Source organism: Ambystoma mexicanum, chromosome 4p (assembly GCF_040938575.1).
Source record: "Ambystoma mexicanum isolate Mex_15411 chromosome 4p, UKY_AmexF1_1, whole genome shotgun sequence".
NCBI classification, from domain to species: domain Eukaryota; kingdom Metazoa; phylum Chordata; class Amphibia; order Caudata; family Ambystomatidae; genus Ambystoma; species Ambystoma mexicanum.
Genome location: NC_090927.1, coordinates 1,173,473,508 through 1,173,491,828, shown reverse-complemented (window position 1 = coordinate 1,173,491,828; position 18,321 = coordinate 1,173,473,508). Strand labels below are relative to the sequence as shown.

At 45.4% G+C, this 18,321-nt stretch overlaps 1 protein-coding gene across 1 annotated transcript in view; it reads right to left on the bottom strand.

Annotated features, from left to right (window-relative positions):
* Window positions 1–3,739: 3,739 nt before the first annotated feature.
* GJE1 (gap junction protein epsilon 1) overlaps window positions 3,740–18,321 on the bottom strand; it is a 56,977-nt gene continuing 42,395 nt past the window's right edge. The window contains exon 3 of the mRNA XM_069605023.1: window positions 3,740–6,185. Within this exon, the coding sequence (XP_069461124.1) occupies window positions 5,790–6,185 (396 nt within the window). The 3' untranslated portion in view covers window positions 3,740–5,789. The remainder of the gene's footprint in view (window positions 6,186–18,321) is intronic.

Below are 18,321 nucleotides of genomic sequence, written 5' to 3'. Positions count from 1 at the left end.
ATATGTTTTATACTTGACATGAAGGATATCTTTTCATCTATTCATTCAGATGCCCCTAAGATGGGTTCATACTCGGTCCAGTGGTTATAAAACGCGGATGACCTTGTGCTCTTGGGAGACAATCAATTGGTAATTAACTTGTATAAACTCAAGTGATGAAGTGTGTAAAGACTAAATCCCGTAATCTAAAAACCTATATGTGGACTCTTCAAGATATAGGGCCTCAGTATAAGTTTGCTGGTCCAGGAACTATGGTACTGGTAAGCTAGCTGGCAAACTACGAGTTGTGCTATGCGAGCACAGCATATCGGATGCACAGGCATCGTTGTCAACGGTGCCTGTGCATCCGACCTCCCCATTCCCATTTAGCCCTATGGGGCCGAATGGGAATGGGGAGCATCTTTTTTCCAGTGCCCGCAAATGGGCAATTACCGGGGCTGGAATGCCCCAGTAATTGCCCATTCGCGGGTGCCGGAAAATATTGCAAGTTCGGCGGAAGCCGGACGGTTTTACCGGCAAGGCTACCGCCAAACTTGTAATGAGGCCCATAGTTTTAGCAGAAGTTAATTAATACAAATACTTAGGAATCAACATAAATAACTCAAGCAATGATAGTCCTTATCTCATGGACATTGATTACAAACTAACAGCACTCTCCTCACAGGCACGCATAATAATGTATAAATATGGTACATTTTTATGTGGTTCTGCTTAAACCTTTTATAGGCAAAAAGCTGTGCCTGTAATAATTTATGGTGCCGACTCTAAATACCCACAAAACCAAGCCTACTGGGATAAATTGGAGGGTATGTTTTGGGGAAAGATATTCAATCTTCCAAACTGTGCTCCAATATCCTTAATTAGGTATGAACTTGGACTGTCTTCTTTGTATCTGATTTATATGTGGATGCTATGCTGCTTATTGAGGAAATGTCTGTTGGTTGGAGAGGGGAAAAATGTATTTCACATGTTTGCAAGCTATCTTTTAACATCTGCACATGATTTGCCCTTAATTTGGAGAAATCATGTATATAATGCCTTGGCTGACTCTGATGTCTCAATAGAAGTTTTAATTGGGAATCCTGCTCACGCACAAAGGAAACTATATTATATGGATTGGATAAACACTCAGCAGAAATTAGGACAATATCGCAATTTTTCTAGTAACCATCTTGGATGCAAAAAATTGAATAGCACAGAAAATGACTTGCTGAAATTTCCATCATCTCAATCCAGGAGTCCATATCTTAGATTTAAACTAAGCCTACTCCATAAAAAAGATATTATAGCGCGCAGAGGCATTATAACCAGCCAAGAGAACTTCTTTCGCTTTTGAAAAACAAAAAGAAACTTTACAAGATTTGATTGCTGAGTGTTTATTTTTAATGTGGAAACTTTGCTACTGTTTAAACAACATTTTACTTGCCTTGAGATTTTGCATACAGGAGAACTTTTAGTACCAATATCAACTCTGTCAGAATAGCTACTATTCAATTTCTTAAACTGTTGGACCTGGCAAATGAGCTTTATTTTTAATCCCTCTTTTATCAAGAAAGCGTGACATCTTTTAGAAAAACCTGTTTTTAAAATTGTTATAGAAGATATATTTTAAAAAATTTAACAAGGCATACTGCAAGTTTTTAGAACATTTTAGAACATTGGTGAATTTGTATATGTGAAGATCTACTGAAATCATATTGTATTTTAAATAACAAAATAGTTTTTATGTGAATATTGTGAAATTGACTGAAACAATGACATATTATATTGAAAGGTTGTATATACAGCCATAACAATAAAAAAATAAAAAATATATGAACTCTTGTATACTAGGGAACTTGGATTTAGGACTACAACCGTCCCTTTGACTTGAATATTGCTCTCACTAAATTGAACTTTGAACCTCTGCACGAAGCCTATCAGTCTTGAGTCTTCTGTTGGTCCCTCGGCCCCGGACAGTGTATAGGATGCTTTGTGAATCTCCATGTGTTGGCCACAATCGACACCTGTCACTATATGTCTGATGAATTGGGGACCAGATGTGAGGTGCTTGAGCCTCAGGTATAGAATGGAAACACCTCTTTTCAACCATATTTGATCGTCTCCAGAGAGTTTCCCAATACAAATCTGTAGAAAAGTAAATTAGACAAAGATAAAATCATAACAAATCTTTTTTTTATTCTTTTGTTCCATGGTCATCTAAAAATCGGATGAAATATGACAAGACTACAATTGCAGCATGTACATATTGTAATTTACAAAAATAGTTTTGATAAGTGAAACGCTGGAAAAGACATATTCTGAGACGCGGTTTGCCCATTGAGATAGTAAGAAGTCACATTATACCTGAGATTACAAGCTTCATATGAAAGGAGAAATCCTTGTCTGACTTTGAACAAGATGGATGGATATGTGATAAAAAAAAGTCATGTTTACTGCACAATAAACAACAGTCATGTCTACAAATACACCAAGTGTTCATTGAACCGGCGTTACACATCATTCAGAACCAGTAATTTGTGAATATTTAATTTAAATGATTTTGTGAACATGACAGCTCTTCCAAAGAAATCAGGTGTGCTTTGAAACATCATGACTGATAACAAAAAAATATACTTGTTTACATAGAAAATCAATAACAGGAAAATGAACACAAAAACATGCATTGAAATCTGTGATTCCGGGAAATGATCAGTTCATGAAAATTCCTGAATAAAATAAAGTGTATACATAACTAACGGTTTGGACTTCAGCTTTGGCTTGTAAAGGTTAAAGAGCACGAAACAATTAAAAACTGTTGAAGTACATATTCAGTTCAGTTTGATCCATTTTTGCTGTGTGTCTGCGTAGTACAGTTCTCGCTTTGAAATTTGACCAACGACTGTTGACTATACCAGCGAGATTACATTGCAGATGCCGGAGTTTCTTTGCGAGCAAGTATTTCTTCCTCCAGCTCTGTGACCTCTATGTTTCAGGTTTATGGCCCTATGTCCCTCATTATGAGGCTGGTGGTAATGGTAAAAGGGGGTGGCAGTTAAATTACCACCTGTTGTTACTGCTCTGCAAATTTTGTTTTTGACAGTATTATGGTATTGCTGAGGTAAATACCAGCTGACTATGAAAAAAGAAATCCTTCAGTTTTTACATCTACCCAGGAAATAAAAAACCTGGAAATAACTGCACAATTCCTTATTTGAGCCTTTTAGCTATCTGGTTTTGTCATCGCACACAAACGTATGATCCATCCACCCACATAAAAAGTGTGGTTTTCTGGAGAAGATAAAGCATATATACACAATTCACTATAGCCACAATTGCAACACTATAAAAGTAATTTAGAACTAAAATAATGAAAAAGGCATTCCCATTGCAAACTCAAAAGGGAGTGTGGAGTTATCCTACCGTGGAATTAAATTGTCAATGTTGTTTGTTTTCTCTGGTGAGATTGTTTACGGTGCCAATTAAAAAGCAAAGTATATTTTCCTTTATTCATTAAAAGAAACTCCACTGAAGGAAATTTATTTTTTTCTCAGCATATTTCATTTTTCACGGTGGTGCATTTCAAAGTCCTGGGGCCCGATTCATGGAATTTGTTGCATGCTGCAAAGTGACTTTGCACTGCCAACAAACACCCTGATTCATGAAGCAGGGCAAAGTGTATTTTTGCAGGGTAAAAGTCACTTTATACTGCAAAAATACACTTTGCACTTCTCCTTGAATCAGGGTGTTTGTTGGCAGTCAAAGTCACTTTGCAGCGTGCAACCAATTCCATGAGTCGGGCCCCATGGTCTCTTCGTCCTCCAGGAAGGTTGGAAAGATGGTTCTTAAGCAAATTAAAATGTCACAGTCCAACACATTCACTCCTGTACAGCTTGCAATTGAAGACTTGTGTTTGAACAAGAGACAAAAGCGCATTCTGGAGGTCGACTCTGCACCAAAAAGGTGGTGACGAGTGTCGTAAATGCATTGTCTAAGTGAAACCAGCTATGCACGCACCACCAGATTCACCACTGTGTGTATGTGTGTGTGTGTATATGCTGTCAAAAAATGTAGCTACTTTAAGACAGGCTCCAAGAACTTCAGCTCGCTTTTTAGGAGAGTCATACAATTTCATCCCTAAACAATAGGATATCCTCTTTTTCGTTTGCTTCTTAACCTTTAGTTCGGGTGACTTCTGCCCAGAGGATTAACGATGAACACCCCCTAGTTGCCACCTCAGTTCCCAATTACAACTCTGCCCACATTTCCGCATCCCCATCTGAAATTTATTTGAAAATAATCTGATTTTTCCTGTTTTGCTTGTCCCTCTCTCCTCTTTCAGTATATCCTTTATTGTTGCATCCTCAATCTCCATTCCTCTCGATTCTTCCATCCGCAATATTATTTGAGTTCCTACTCTGCACGCTCCAACAACTGCTGTTGTATAGTTTCTGCTTCTCAGCAGTACCCACATTCTCCAGTTTCGTACTTGCAAATTCTATTTAGTTGTTTATGCAGTTTTGCATGGTGTAATCTAAGTCTACTAGGCATTGTCCGCTGTATTCTGCACAGGAGTCTCTTTGTTTTATAATAATGACTCCCTTGATTGTTACCTTCCCATTTTTCTTGCCAATCTCTCATTCATTCCTTAATATATTCTTTATTTCCCATTCACATAAAAGCATGGGATTACCCACCGCTTCTCATTCCATTCCCGTTTTTGCAGCTAAATCTGCTCTGTTATTGCCGTAGACACACGAGCTGAGTTACCTGGCACCAAGGCCAATTCTATTTCAATCGCTGTTGTTCTTGTTCCTGTATTGTCCAATTGAAATGCCATCAGAAAATCACTTCCATAACTAAAAGTGAAAGTCAATGGTTATGTAAAGCGTCAGGCATGATCGCCCTACCTTCTGTTTTTCAAAAACAAAAGGTAATACAGAGCAGCTCAGTTGATTGACGCAAATCACCATTTGGGCACAAGGAGAGGAAGGGGGGACCAAGTAGAAGAAAAAGTGCCTGGCTCCCATTTCTTTTGAAAGTTTCCTTGGCTTTCTCGTAACTCTCTTAACATTATTCGAAGGAATGCAGAGCGGATCAGCGATTCTGCTATATCATCCAACCAGAACTGAATCCTTTTTTAAATTTCCCAATGAAACTCTGATCTTCGAAACTTTAACTCATTTGAATTACAATACTTTGTGTGTATCCTTTTTGTTTGCAGAAGAGAAGCCAATTGCTAAATGAATGGAATATTGCAACACAAAGGCTGATATATGGTTCCTTTACATATTTTAAAAAGCATATATTTTCTTAATATATTAACCACTCCATTGTACAACAAACATATTTACAAAATCGATGATTATCTATAATATATATATATATGTTTTTTTCGTATATACACATTTATACATATATATTAAGGGGCTAATTTAGAGAGTGGTATGAATGAAATCCTGAGTGTTTCCACGGGTGGAAAATACCTTTTTTGCTAGTTTAGATTAGCTAATATCACAGTTTGCATAGTTTGGTGAAGAGTGATAAAGCAGTAAACTGTGTTTCCTGGTGCCTTTGGTCTATTGTTGGATGTATAAATGCGGGCATTATATGGTAAAAAAGATTAAGTTAAGTAGAACATGTTTTTTTTTACATAACTAGTTAGAAAAGCTGATCTCCAAGAAAGGTACAAGTTGCTGTAAGACAAGGACACACCGTGCTCTGCAGTAAATCGCAGAGGTAAAGAAATTGAGATCTTACTAAAGCATGCCGATCTAAGACCCATTGCAGTGCTGCAGAAATAACAGAAGTCACTGCGTCTTCAAAAAGCCCAACCTTCTACATAGGATTTCGAAAATCTCTGCAACACACAACACCACTGTAATCACAGTAAACGTATACATGGCAATCAGGAATATAGTCTTTTCGAAGTGTTCTGGCACCATGCATCTGGTTATGTTGTACTTCTTATCCAGGGCACTGGCGTCACACTTGTAGATGGGGTTCACCTGGAAACCAAAGAGATGGCTCTGCAGCCAGAACGCTACAACCTCAAGGATGATTCGCAGTAGCACAGAGATGATGTAAAAGACGGTGTAGACGGGCCGCTGCAAGATGTCTTCCTGATCAATGCTCTTGCAAGCGGCGTAGAGGTGGAACGCGGCCCCCGGAACCAACACAGTCACGAGCTGCAATGCCCAGAAGACCTATGGAACAGCACAAATTCCAAGTTAGATCAGAGGTTTGCAACGTACATAACAGAAAGCTTGAGGATTTAAAAAGAAAAATAAGGCAGCATTTTAACAAGCATAAGATACATTGTAGGGCCTTTTAACTCTACTCAGGACCGTGTAGGGTTTTAGTAATAACAATGAAGCATCCTATTAACCCATATATCGGGTATGCGAAAAGCAATATCATTGGAAGCTTACCCATTTTCCATACCACATTGCCAATAGATTATATCCATTTAAGGCATCAGATGGCATTTTGGATTCCATACTCGTTCACCATATGGAGCAATATTTTCATTGATGTCGCGTTCTATGTGAAAGGCCCAAGTGAAAATATGAAAGGGAGTCTGAAGTACAGGAAATGTGGGTGGCTGCTGGAGAGGTGTTAGAAGTTTGGACAAAAGATGGCAGCCTTGTGGGAAGGGCTAATGTAGGAAGGCTGTACTGTGCAGCAGGAAGAGTCACAAGTGGCAACTCTTTTGGTGTTAAGGGCAGAGGCGTTGCTAGGGGGGGGCTGTGGGGGCTATAGCCCTGGGTCTTTTGGTTGTAGCCCTGAATAGAAGCTCAGGGGCTACAAACAAAATGCTAGCTAGCCCGAGTCCTGCCAGACCCGACATTAGCTTAGCCCCTGATCTTTTCCAAACTTAGCAACACCCCTGGTTAAGGGCCGGAAATGGCGTGTGTTGTTCTGTGCGCTAGAGCAGCCATGCTAGGTGACAGCAAGCCCATCATACTCATGGCAGACTGCTCTAGAGCTGTTCAATCTCTGAAGGGCATGGGTCTGTTTGTCCCCTTTAATAGAAGGTCAGTCAGTCATGTCATGCTTTGCTCTCATGAATGCCCACGTGCTTTGAGCTTCGTTTATGGCACAGGTTTGGTCATCCTAACACCCATCTATCACAATCTTAATGATGAACTGGTTTTGAAATGGGTACTATGGCAGAGCCCTTCACCGTGAAACATTTGGATGTTCATGGAACCACAGTGCAGCACTCTTCCACCATACATGAGGAATAGGGAAAAACTATAGACACAGATCTTGTACTACATTTCTGCCTCTACCCTACTATCAAAATCCAGTTCCTAAAAATCTTCGACAAGGCGACCGGTCTGTCCCACCACTGCTTCAGTTAAGCCCCCTCTGCAAATGTTTAACTCAGAGAGAAACATGCAAAGAAAAGGAGGCGGGAAGTCTTCCTGAGACTGCATGCACTCTGTTCAAAATATGACATGCAAGTATTCTTAGACAAGCTGTTTTTCGCCCTTTACCGCCTCACAGAGTACCTTGCTCCAAACATTGTGGCCAGATTGTGACCTGTGCACGAGCACATGCTGCCTTTTCTTCACATTTGTGCTCAGACTTGAAAAATAAGAAGGTGGGAGAGTGCTGCCTGTCTTCTTACCTATCTATCTCTTTACCATGAAAGTTATTTGTCCTCCAAAAATGTAGGCATGGAAATATGTTGACTAAAGAAAAGGCCGGACTTCCCAATCTCTCCTAAAACATGAAAAGAAGTCCTGAGAACCAAAAACTATCAAATGCAGTAGCCACCTTAGGGGTGGGGTGGCCTGTTGAAGGGGATCTTGTATGTGACCTTGAACACGTTTTATAAACACTGGATCAATTCACAACTGTGACAATGTCCTCTGCCTGACCTATAAGCTGTGTGTGGGGGCATCATCATGTGATGTGGGGTCTGGCAGTGATTCGAGGAGGGTCCCTTGGGAGCCCAGTAGCACTGGGAGCCTGGGGAAGGAGACCACCACATGGCTCATGCTGCCTCTTAATGCCCCTTTGAGAAATCAGCCCCAGAGTGTGGTAATGAAATCCACAGGTCTGGTAAGTCCGGACCTATGGTTTTTAACTATAATAGCACACAGAAGCTTACCAGAGTGAAAACAATCAGCGATATGCATGCAGCTACTGCAGAGAGATGCAGCGTGTGCAGCAGGCCCTCCCAGTTCCCGTTGCACAGCTCAATGTATGCGACCTGGCATGCATGCATAACTCTGGTACAGTCAAGATTACAGAGCAGACTTTTAGAGGCTCGACCCGTATTCGGAGGAAAGCCAGTAAAGCTGAATTAGACAACTGGGCAAGTGACTACCTGGTGTCACCACCAATCCATCATTACCGAGGGCGGTGAGGGGGGCAGAGCACTGATATGAAACTACACAAAGGAGCAAAAGTAGGGTAAGAGTTTGGAGTAGCGGATCATCAAGGTTAGGAGGCGGAGGAGACATTGGATCTGTAGGAAGAGTTGGAGGTATAGGTTGGAGGTACAGGATAAGCTGGAGGTGGAGGAGGTGCAAGGGGATCTGGGACTTGACAAGGAATTGGAGGTGAAGAAGGATTTGCGGGAGCAAGACAGCTTGGATGAGGTAAAGACCCGGAAGGAGGGGGGTGAGCAATGGGTTTTGGAAGCGCAGCAGGTGGGAAGAAAGCAAAAGTGATTGGAAGTGGTTAACATCCAAAAGGAGGATAGAAAGCAAGAGAGAATGGGGGTGCAGGAGGAGGGAAGAAAGAGATGGGAAAAGAGAGATTGGAAGAACTAACCATCCGGAAAGGAAGGGATAAATCTAGAGACGTTGGCAGGCGTGAAAACATAGAAGAAGGGAAGGTGGTGAAGTTATAAGGAGGAAGGAAAAGTACTTGAAGGAGAGGAGTAGAAGCCGGAAGTGAGAAAGGGGTACTGTCGGCAGTCCCTTGAAGGCACAGGAAGGGTGAGTAAGAAAATAAAAGACTATTTTCTGTCTGGGAGAAGTGGGGGGAGGAACAAGCATGTGGTGGAACCTTGAGAAGATCAGACGATAGTCAGCTGGAAAACCTGGGACAAGCTCAAGTGACATTTTCAAAGGTATGAAAGAACATAGACTTGGCAAAGTCAGGAGTAAGATGTTGTTGGGTGCTGGTAGGTTCAAGACCTAAAGGTACCAAGGAAATCCACAACAAATCAGGCACCTAGAAATCCCCCTGGCCGAATGCACCACTGGGAGACACTGTGGAGTCTGCTTGAAAAGAATATAGAGCTCCATTAAGAGTGCCTCAGATGTGTGAGTAGAAGTGCAGGAGATAGGCAGGGAGGGGGGAGCAGAGGAGTGGGCAAGTGCTGGTGGAGGGGCTGGAAGGGATGTGCTAAGGGGAGCGAAGGAAAAGAACCACAGGCTAAGTGCTAGTGCAGGCGACTCCCAAGGGTGGCATGCAGAGCAGCCAAGCAGGGGCCTGCAAGGGCAGTGAAGTGGTGGGGGTGAGGGGCGGTGCTGGTATCGACTGGGAAGAAGGGCCTTGAATCCTCTGATATTCATGAGGATCAGGCCACCAGTCACAGCAGCAGTGGGGTGAGAAGTTTCTGGAACTTGAGGAGGGCCGGCCCAAGTCTGAGAGGGGCAAGGAGGCTTTTTCAAAGGGAGGCACCAGCTGAGGAGAAAGACATGCCCCCACTCTCTGCTTGGAGAAACATTTCGCAGTCAAAGAGTTGGAGTTAGAGGAGTGGAGGGTTCTAGCAGGGGAGTATTTAGGGAGGGAAAGTTGGAGATAGCATGGTCCCAGGCCCCAGAAGGCCTTATGGATGATGCAGAGGTTCTTGAATTGATCCTTGCAGCCACCGGGAGCCAATGGAGAGCTTTTAGGGCTGTCAATATACAGTCCTTGGCCTTGATGGCAAGGATAAGTCTTGCAGCCCTATTCTGGATTAGCTGGAGGGGACATAGGGAGGAAAGAGAGAGATTGGAAAGAGGCTGTTGCAGTAGTCCAGCCTGGAGAGGACCACAGCTCTGGAGACATTCAGCATCTGGGGGAAGGTTAGGAAAGGAAGAATGCCTCTGAGGAGCTAGAGCTGGAAGTGGGACTTAGTAAGGTTCATAATGTGAGGGATGATGGAGAGAGCAGAATGGAAGATGGCCCCAAGGTTTTTGGCATCACAAGATTGTGGGGGTAGAAGGCCATAAGAGGGTGGCCAGAGGGTAGGAGGAAAAGAGGGCACAAGTGTCCCAATCTGAAGGATCTCTGTCTTACTGGCATTTAGGCAGAGATTGTTAGCTGCACACCATGCCTTAATGGCGGACAGACAGTCAGACATCAGAGAGGAGGTAGTAGAGGGAAGTTTGAAAGAAAGTTGTGCGTCATCGGCATAGCACTGGAAATGAGGAGAGAAGGAGGAAATCTGGTGAGCAAATGGGGCAAGATACATATTGAAGAGCCAAGGCGATAGGATAGAGCCCTGGGGGACACCACAGGTAGAGAGTGAGGTGGTGGAGGAGAAAGGGCCCAATTGCAACTGGGAAGAGCAGTCAGTGAGAAAGGAGGTCTGCCAATCCAGTGCCTGGTCAGTGATGCCGAGGGTGTCACAGAGTCATTTTATGAGGATGGTATGATTGACTGTGTCAAAGGCAGAGGAGAGATCAAGGAGAATGAGAAAAGCCTCCAGAGTTGGAGTTGAGATTTGCGAGCATGGTTTCACAGGTGTTCAGGAGAGCAGTTTCCGTGCCTCTGGATGCCCGGAATCCAGATTCATGGCCATGACGGCAGCCGACAACATCAGTGTGGAGAGTCTGTTGGGGGAGGATCACCTTCTCCAAGAGTTTACCGAGGAAGGGGGTAGTGGAAATAGGGCGATAATTAGCCGGGCAGGAGGGGTCAGCAGACAGACATTTTAAGAGAGGGTGCACAAGCGAGTGCTTGACGAATAGAGGGAAAGAGCTAGTGGCAAAGGAGTGGTTACAGTAGTTAGAAAGAGCTCGGGCGAGAGAGGAGATGTTGTCCTCAATGGTTCTGGAGGAGCATTGACGCACCCGTTTGTAGGAGACCTTCATAGAGTGGACCACTTTAGAGACCTCATCCGGTGCTATGGGTAAGAGGCAGGACAGTGAAGGGGGTGGTAGGAGAGGAGCCAAGGGAGGCAGGAAGGCAGGCGCCGGAGTGGAGATGTCAGTGGAGGAGATTGAGGACAATGCCCAACAATTAGAACTGACCCCTTGACTTTCTGAGTCCTTGATCATTTCTTCACAGTCTTTGGTTTCACCTTGGCCTTGGCCCTTGTTTTGTATTTCAACCTTTTCTCTCGATTTGTCTTTCTCACTGTATCTCTTTTCTGGTCATATATCAGGGTTATCTCCTGGATTATAAACCTTCCAGTGAGGATTATCATTCCACATGAGTGTCTTAACTCGACTGCGACAAGTATAAATATTCCAGTAATAATTCTATTTTCCCTCTTTCACTCTTGGTGCTTTGTCCTGACTGGGACGAGTATGAAGTTTCCAGTAATGATTCTCTTTCTCTTGCTTTCAACACCAATTTTATTTTATTTCGACTGGGACGAGTGTAAACCTTCCAGTAATGATTTTCTTTCTCCTCACTGCATGCCAATCTCTCTTCATTCAACAACAATCTTCTCAATTGGGGTGAGTATGAGCATTCCAGTTTTGTTTCTCATGCAACTCTTTTTCTCAACTGGGATGGGTATGACGGTTCCAGTAATGATTCTCTTTTAATCACTTGTCACGACTGAGGCGAATTTAAGCGTGCCAGTACCGATTCTCCTTCTCTTCACTTAATGGGCCTCATTACAACTCAGGCGTTAAGGGTTAACGCCGTTGTTAACCCTTAACGCCTGATTCCAATTTTAATGGCTGCTTTTAGCAAGCGTTAAAATCCATGGCGCTAAACCGCCTTGGTGCTAATTACGGCACCGTAATTTACGGTGCCGTAATTAGCGCCTTCCCCACTCCCATTATGCCCTATGGGGCAAAAATGGGAATGGGGAAGGGTAAATGGGAAATGGGGATTTACCGCCCCACTCACCTTGGAATGGGGCGGTAAATCCGCCATCCACCATGGTGTAAACATAGTTTACACCATGGTGGTAAAGTTGGTGTACTTACCGCCTGGGTCGTAATGACCCCAAATGTCTGTATCGAATCTTGACTGGTACAAATACTAGTTTGCCAGTAATGGTTCTTTTTTTCTTCACTCAATCCGAATATCTCATCTTGACTGGGACTAGTTGGAAAGCGCCAGTAATTATTCTCTGTCCCTTAACCCAATGTGAATATCTTTTCTTGACTGGGACAAGTATGAGCGTGCCAGTATTATTCTCTTTCTATTCACTCAATGCGAATATCTAATCATGACTGTGACGAGTATAAGCGTGCCAGTAATCATTCTCTTTCTCTTCACTCAAGGCAAATATCTTATCTTGACTCGGACGAGTATGAGTGTGCCAGTAATGATTCTCTTCATTTCCCTTCCCAGGTCTTCCATTTTCCCTGATTCTTCTTATGCTCGAGGACAACGTCACCAGAACTTTCGATGGGTTGGGACTTTCCTCGGCACTTGTCAGGTTGACCTTGTGTAGTTATTGCAATTTCGCATATGATCTCTGCTGTCTCTGATTCACTGGTTCGTTCCTTCCTCCATGAATTGAAGTGTTGTCATCATTGATCAGGGTCCACCTCTGCTCAAATTCGGTCACGCCAGCACTTAACTCTTGTTCTGGGTTAGGGCACCTCGCCTTCACTTTGGCTTCTCTCGTCACTTTTCTTCTACAACGTCATGTGTCAGAGACTTCAGCTGTTCCTCGCCTTCACACAGGAGGCCGCGCCTGCAGCTTTCCTTCCAGATACTTCTCAAATCAAGTTTGTAACTCAAGGGTTCTCTCACTCTTCTCCCAGTCTCCGCCTACTTCCTTTATTACGCTTTCCTGGGCCTTGCCCAACGTAACATCACAGTCCTTTCTCTCGTTTGCTGCATGATCTGTATTCCTACACAGGTCTTTTCCCTCATCTCAGTATCATGTAGTTTTTCCCTTAGAGGAAAAACCAATGTATTTTATGGCAATAACAGATTTGGGTATGTTTTTCATACCTTTCTTTATTATTTTAAAATACAGTCCATCAAATGAAAAAAAAAAGCTAATTTGAAAACATTGGGCCTTTCTTTAATATGACAGACAATTTCAAATTGTTTCAAGCAAAACATTTATTTGCACTTCAATGTAACCTGAATTTGCAAGATTTGTTGGTTTGTGTTGGCACAATGGATACCTCTGAGAAACAGCAACTGTACTAAATACCCCAAAACGCATGTTTTCAATGTTTGTCATGTAGTTGTTCCAATATCGGTACAAAAACTCGATGATGTATTGTTTGCTTTATGGAATTATGCTGCATGTCATACAAAATTCTATATTTGTATTATTTAATGCCTGTGTATACTCGTATATGTGGGAAAGACCACACATAAGTGATATAAGACTATTCAATTTTAAATCTCCAATTGCCAGGCACATTATTCATTTTAATAATACTGTTGATCAAATTACATTTCAAGTGTTAGAAGTCATTATGCGTCATCCAAGTGGAGGAGCTCAAAAGAAAGGACTGTATCAATGAGAAACATATTGGTTCCAGCATTTACAATGTCTTTCACCTGATAGTTTGAAAGGGACTATTTCATATAACACATTCATTTAATTTCAATGTGTACTAGGAGGGTCTTTTTTTTCTAAATTTCACATAAATAGTTTGCTGTTTATTTTCATGAAAAAGGAAACAGAAAGTAATGTGTTTATGCTCTTTCTGTTTGGGTAGTCATTTCAGCATCAGCATGCCCACAGATGTTTGCTGATGTCTATTTGATGTCTATTTCATCATTTAATCATTTTTTTCAAACATTTTTATTTTGTATTTGCATTTGTAAAGCGCCCAAGCCTGAGGGCATCGGGGCGCTGTTTCAGACCTGTTACATTCATCTTGGCAGCAAAGGGCAATACAATAGGGGAGGGGGAATAACAGGTTAAAGGGGGGGCCCTGTGGGTTAGCAGGATAGGGTCGCGGTAAGGCTCTCATTATGATGTTCCTTTTTTTATTTAGAATGTTCAGAATGCATTGGGCCTCATTACACGGTAGGCGGTAGGGACATACCGTTACCGGTAAGGGATTACCGATATCGGTAAATCCCCACCCCAATCACGACCCGGACATACCGCTATTAGCGGCACCGCAAAGTACGGTGGCACTATTAGCGGCAAGTCCGTGAGCGCGCGGCCCCTCAGACCGGAAATAGCGGCATAGCGCTAATATCATGGCATCACGAGCCATGCGTACATGGCAATACCGGCATGTACTAGACCCAAAGAACCCTTACCGGCAAGGCGCTAATACCGGCATCGCGAACCACACGTTAAAAGAGCACAGCAGAGTTCCAACCTGCCACAGGTGGACAAAATCAGCACAGGTGGAGGCAATGGAGACTGGCAGCACAAAAGAGCACACCACACCCCTCCCCACACCCATTCCCACACCAAGATGGATGCAATACTAGCAGCATTACATGGGCTAGAGGACATGATTGCTGTGCAGCAGCTACAACAACAGGCAGCACAGAGGAGACGCAGGAGGAGGAGGAGGAGGGCAAGACAGGCGCAGCAAGCACCACCAGTGCACCTAGTGATACCACAGAGGCAGCCACCAATTCCCAGGATCAGAGCCAGTCCAGTCAACCTAACCCCTGAGCAGATACACACCCTGTACCGTCTGGACTGGGATACCATCACCACCATAGTAGACATGATATACAACGACATTGTGAGTCTCATTGACATCCGTACTGCCATCCCCCCTCTACTGAAGGTAGTAACAGTGCTCCACTTCTTGGCCACAGGCACCTACCAGCATACGGTAGGTCAGATGCATGGCATATCACAACCAGTATTCTCACGCACACTGAACCAGGTGCTCGATGCCCTCCTGCAGCACACAAGTCAACACATATACATGCCACGGACTGCCCAGGAGATCTCCAACACCAAAGTAGGCTTCCATACACTGGCAGGCATCCCAAGTTGCATTGGGGCCATCGACTGTACCCATGTAGAACTGGTGGTCCCACATGCCAATGAGGTAGTGTACCGTAACAGAAAGCAATACCACTCCATCAACGTCCAAATGGTATGTGACTCCAATAAGATCATCACACATTGCTGTGCCCGATATCCCGGTTCAACCCATGATGCAATGGTCCTGCGGAACTCGACAATACCACGATACATGGAGCGACATGCTGGACAACGTTCGTGGCTACTTGGTGAGTAGCAGGCCGACCACATGTCAGTGTGATGTGGATTGTGAGTGGGGGGGGAGATGCATACTCCAACTGGGCGTGAATGGGGGGGGGGGAGATGCATACTCCAACTGGGCGTGAATGGGGGGGGGGAGATGCATACTCCAACTGGGCGTGAATGGGGGGGGGGGAGATGCATACTCCAACTGGGCGTGAATGGGGGGGGGGAGATGCATACTCCAACTGGGCGTGAACTTGTGTCATGAGAAGAATGGACATACATATTTGCATCACTGTACAGTGAGGCAGCCCACAATGGACCAGAGACAAAACCACATGCCGGAAGTGAGTGCCACGGCAAACATATCAATCCATTACGCCAAACAGGCCATTCCAAACAACATGCACACCGCACAACACACCATTCCCCCATTACACAAATCAGCAACATGCATATCAAAATCACAACTGAAATGTACGCTGAACTACATCAGAAATGGTCCGCGCACATGAGTGCATACAAATGGATCCCCTGTAGCCATTGTGGTGAGGCACACCCGTACCCCACCACAGAATTGCCATCAAACAGCATGGGGACATCAACTAAGGAATGGCAGTGTACTAGCAGTGTGGCACTAACGTTGCCAGGGCCAGGAAACACAAATCACTTAAACTCTGGCGGGACATGGCAATCCCTGCTGTATGCATGCATGGTGCATGTCCACTTGCAAGGACCACCTCACCTTCCCACATTGCAGTTACCCTGATTGCCATGCGTGCTTGGATCAGTGGATGTCGTTGAATATGCAATGTTTGTTTGTGTGACATGTGCACGCTCCACATTATGTAGACACTTACACATACCCATTGTTGCACCCATGCAGGTGATGCAGGTTATCCCCTGAAGAGGTGGCTCCTTACCCCTGTGCGGAACCCACAGAACAGGCACGAAGAGGACTACAATCATGCACACACCCGTACCCGCGTGGTGATCGAGCAGACATTCGGCCTATTGAAGGAACGCTTCCGGTGCCTCAGCAGGTCGGGCGGGGCACTCCTGTACGGGCATGAGAAGGTGGCCAAGATCACCATGGCATGTGTCATGCTTCACAATATGTGTATCAGACGGAATGTGCCAATGCCCCCTGACATAGAACTGCGACCACCGTCTGAGGATGATGACGGGGATGAGGATGGAGGAGAGGGGGCTGCAGGTCATGCAGGTGGCGATGCCCATGAGGGACGTGCTGTGCGGCAGCACCTGATAGACCATTGTTTCTGATGCACATGGATTAGGAGGGTGCAATTGGTGTTCAGCTCAGGGCACGGGGTGTATGGAGGACATAATCACAGTGCACCCTTCAACAATAAAACACACATACACAATTATCAATGTCCAGTCATGTGATTATCCATGCCATTACGTCTGTATTGAGCATTATGACATTCAAACGTGCATGTACCCTCCACCCAAAACACCCTCACCCCCCTCCCCCCACAACTCCCCCAAACACCCTCACCCCCCTCCCCCCACAACTCCCCCAAACACCCTCACCCCCCTCCCCCCACAACTCCCCCAAACACCCTCACCCCCCTTCCCCCACAACTCCACCGAACATGGTGTGCACATCAGTGCTGCATTAGTTCCCAAGTGTCAACAGGGACAGGCTGGCCCTACTTCCCTCCTCCACTACCACCATTGGGGGGTTGTGAGTCTGACCGCCGCAAGGACCGGCTGGACCTGCGCAGGATGGTTGTCTGGTCGGAGCTAGTAGACGAGGGCGTGGCTGGTTGATCTGCTCCCTGTGAGTGACGCATGCTCTCCATCGCCTCAGCAATGCGCGTTAGGACCTGCCTCACAGCGGCCATCTCCTCACATAGGCGCGTCGTGTTGCTGTCCATGGCAGCTTTCATGTCCCTTGACAACACCCGGATCTCCTCCCTGGTCGAGGCAGCCTCGCTCACTTGCCGGGCAACCAGGGCATTGAGCTCCTCCTGGCGCTGGCGTATCAGGCTCATGGTGTCGTCTGCGGCCCTGCCCCTGTTACTCCTCGGCGCAGCTTGCTGCATGTGGCCGACATCAGGTGAGCTCGCCACGGGACTGAATGACCCATCCATTGCATCTCCGGCATGCACCTCATGGATGTTGCCATTGGATGTGTTGCATGGGCTGTGGAGTGGGGACAGCTGGGGGCTGGGTGTACACTGCCCTTCCGGTGTCGGACATGGGTCGTCCACATCACTCATAGGTGCCGTGGCTGCTGCTTCCCCAACGGAGCTATTGGCTGCGGACGGCGTGCCTTCTGGCACTGGCTCCTGAGTGGTGGGGGTGGGTGGTGGGGGTGCTGCCACAGTGTCGGATGGCATTTCGACCCTTGGTGTGGTCGTTGCGTGGGTGGCTTTTGTACGCTGGGCCACTCCAGATATCCCAGTGCCCCTCGATGTACTGGGCCTGGTGCCTGCATCCTTTCCCTTGGCCTGCTTTTTGGGTGGTGGGGCCTGCGTTGCAGCGTCCAGCTCCTCACTGTCAGATTGTGACCCTGTGGGGGAGCAAGACAGGGATAACATCAGTGATGGGTCAACGTGCATCATGCATATGTTGTTGTTGCTGCAGTTCTTTGGATTTGGACATCTACTTTGGGCCTGCAGGTTGTTGGCCAGATGGGTGGGTCATCCGGACATGTGTCAGGGTGACACGTGTGTGAGGTGCTGCATGCATGTGGTTGTGTGGGGATGTGCAGGGCATATATGCAGGGTTGTGTACATGTGTGTGTGATGACCCCATCCATTAGCTGATTCCCAATTCACATTTAGGGGAGGGACTCATGCTTGGCATTGCTGTGTCTTGCGTGGTCACTCACCTCCGTCTGACGTTGTTGCCACACCACACTCCATTCGGCCCACTCCCTCGATGGATTCTATGCCAATGGTGCTGGCACATGTCTCCTCCCACTCCTGCATCTTCATCGGGGATCCACCTCCGCCTCCTGTGCCCATGGCCAGATTCCTGTTGGCCGATAAAATGCTGCGTACACGGAGGCGCAGATC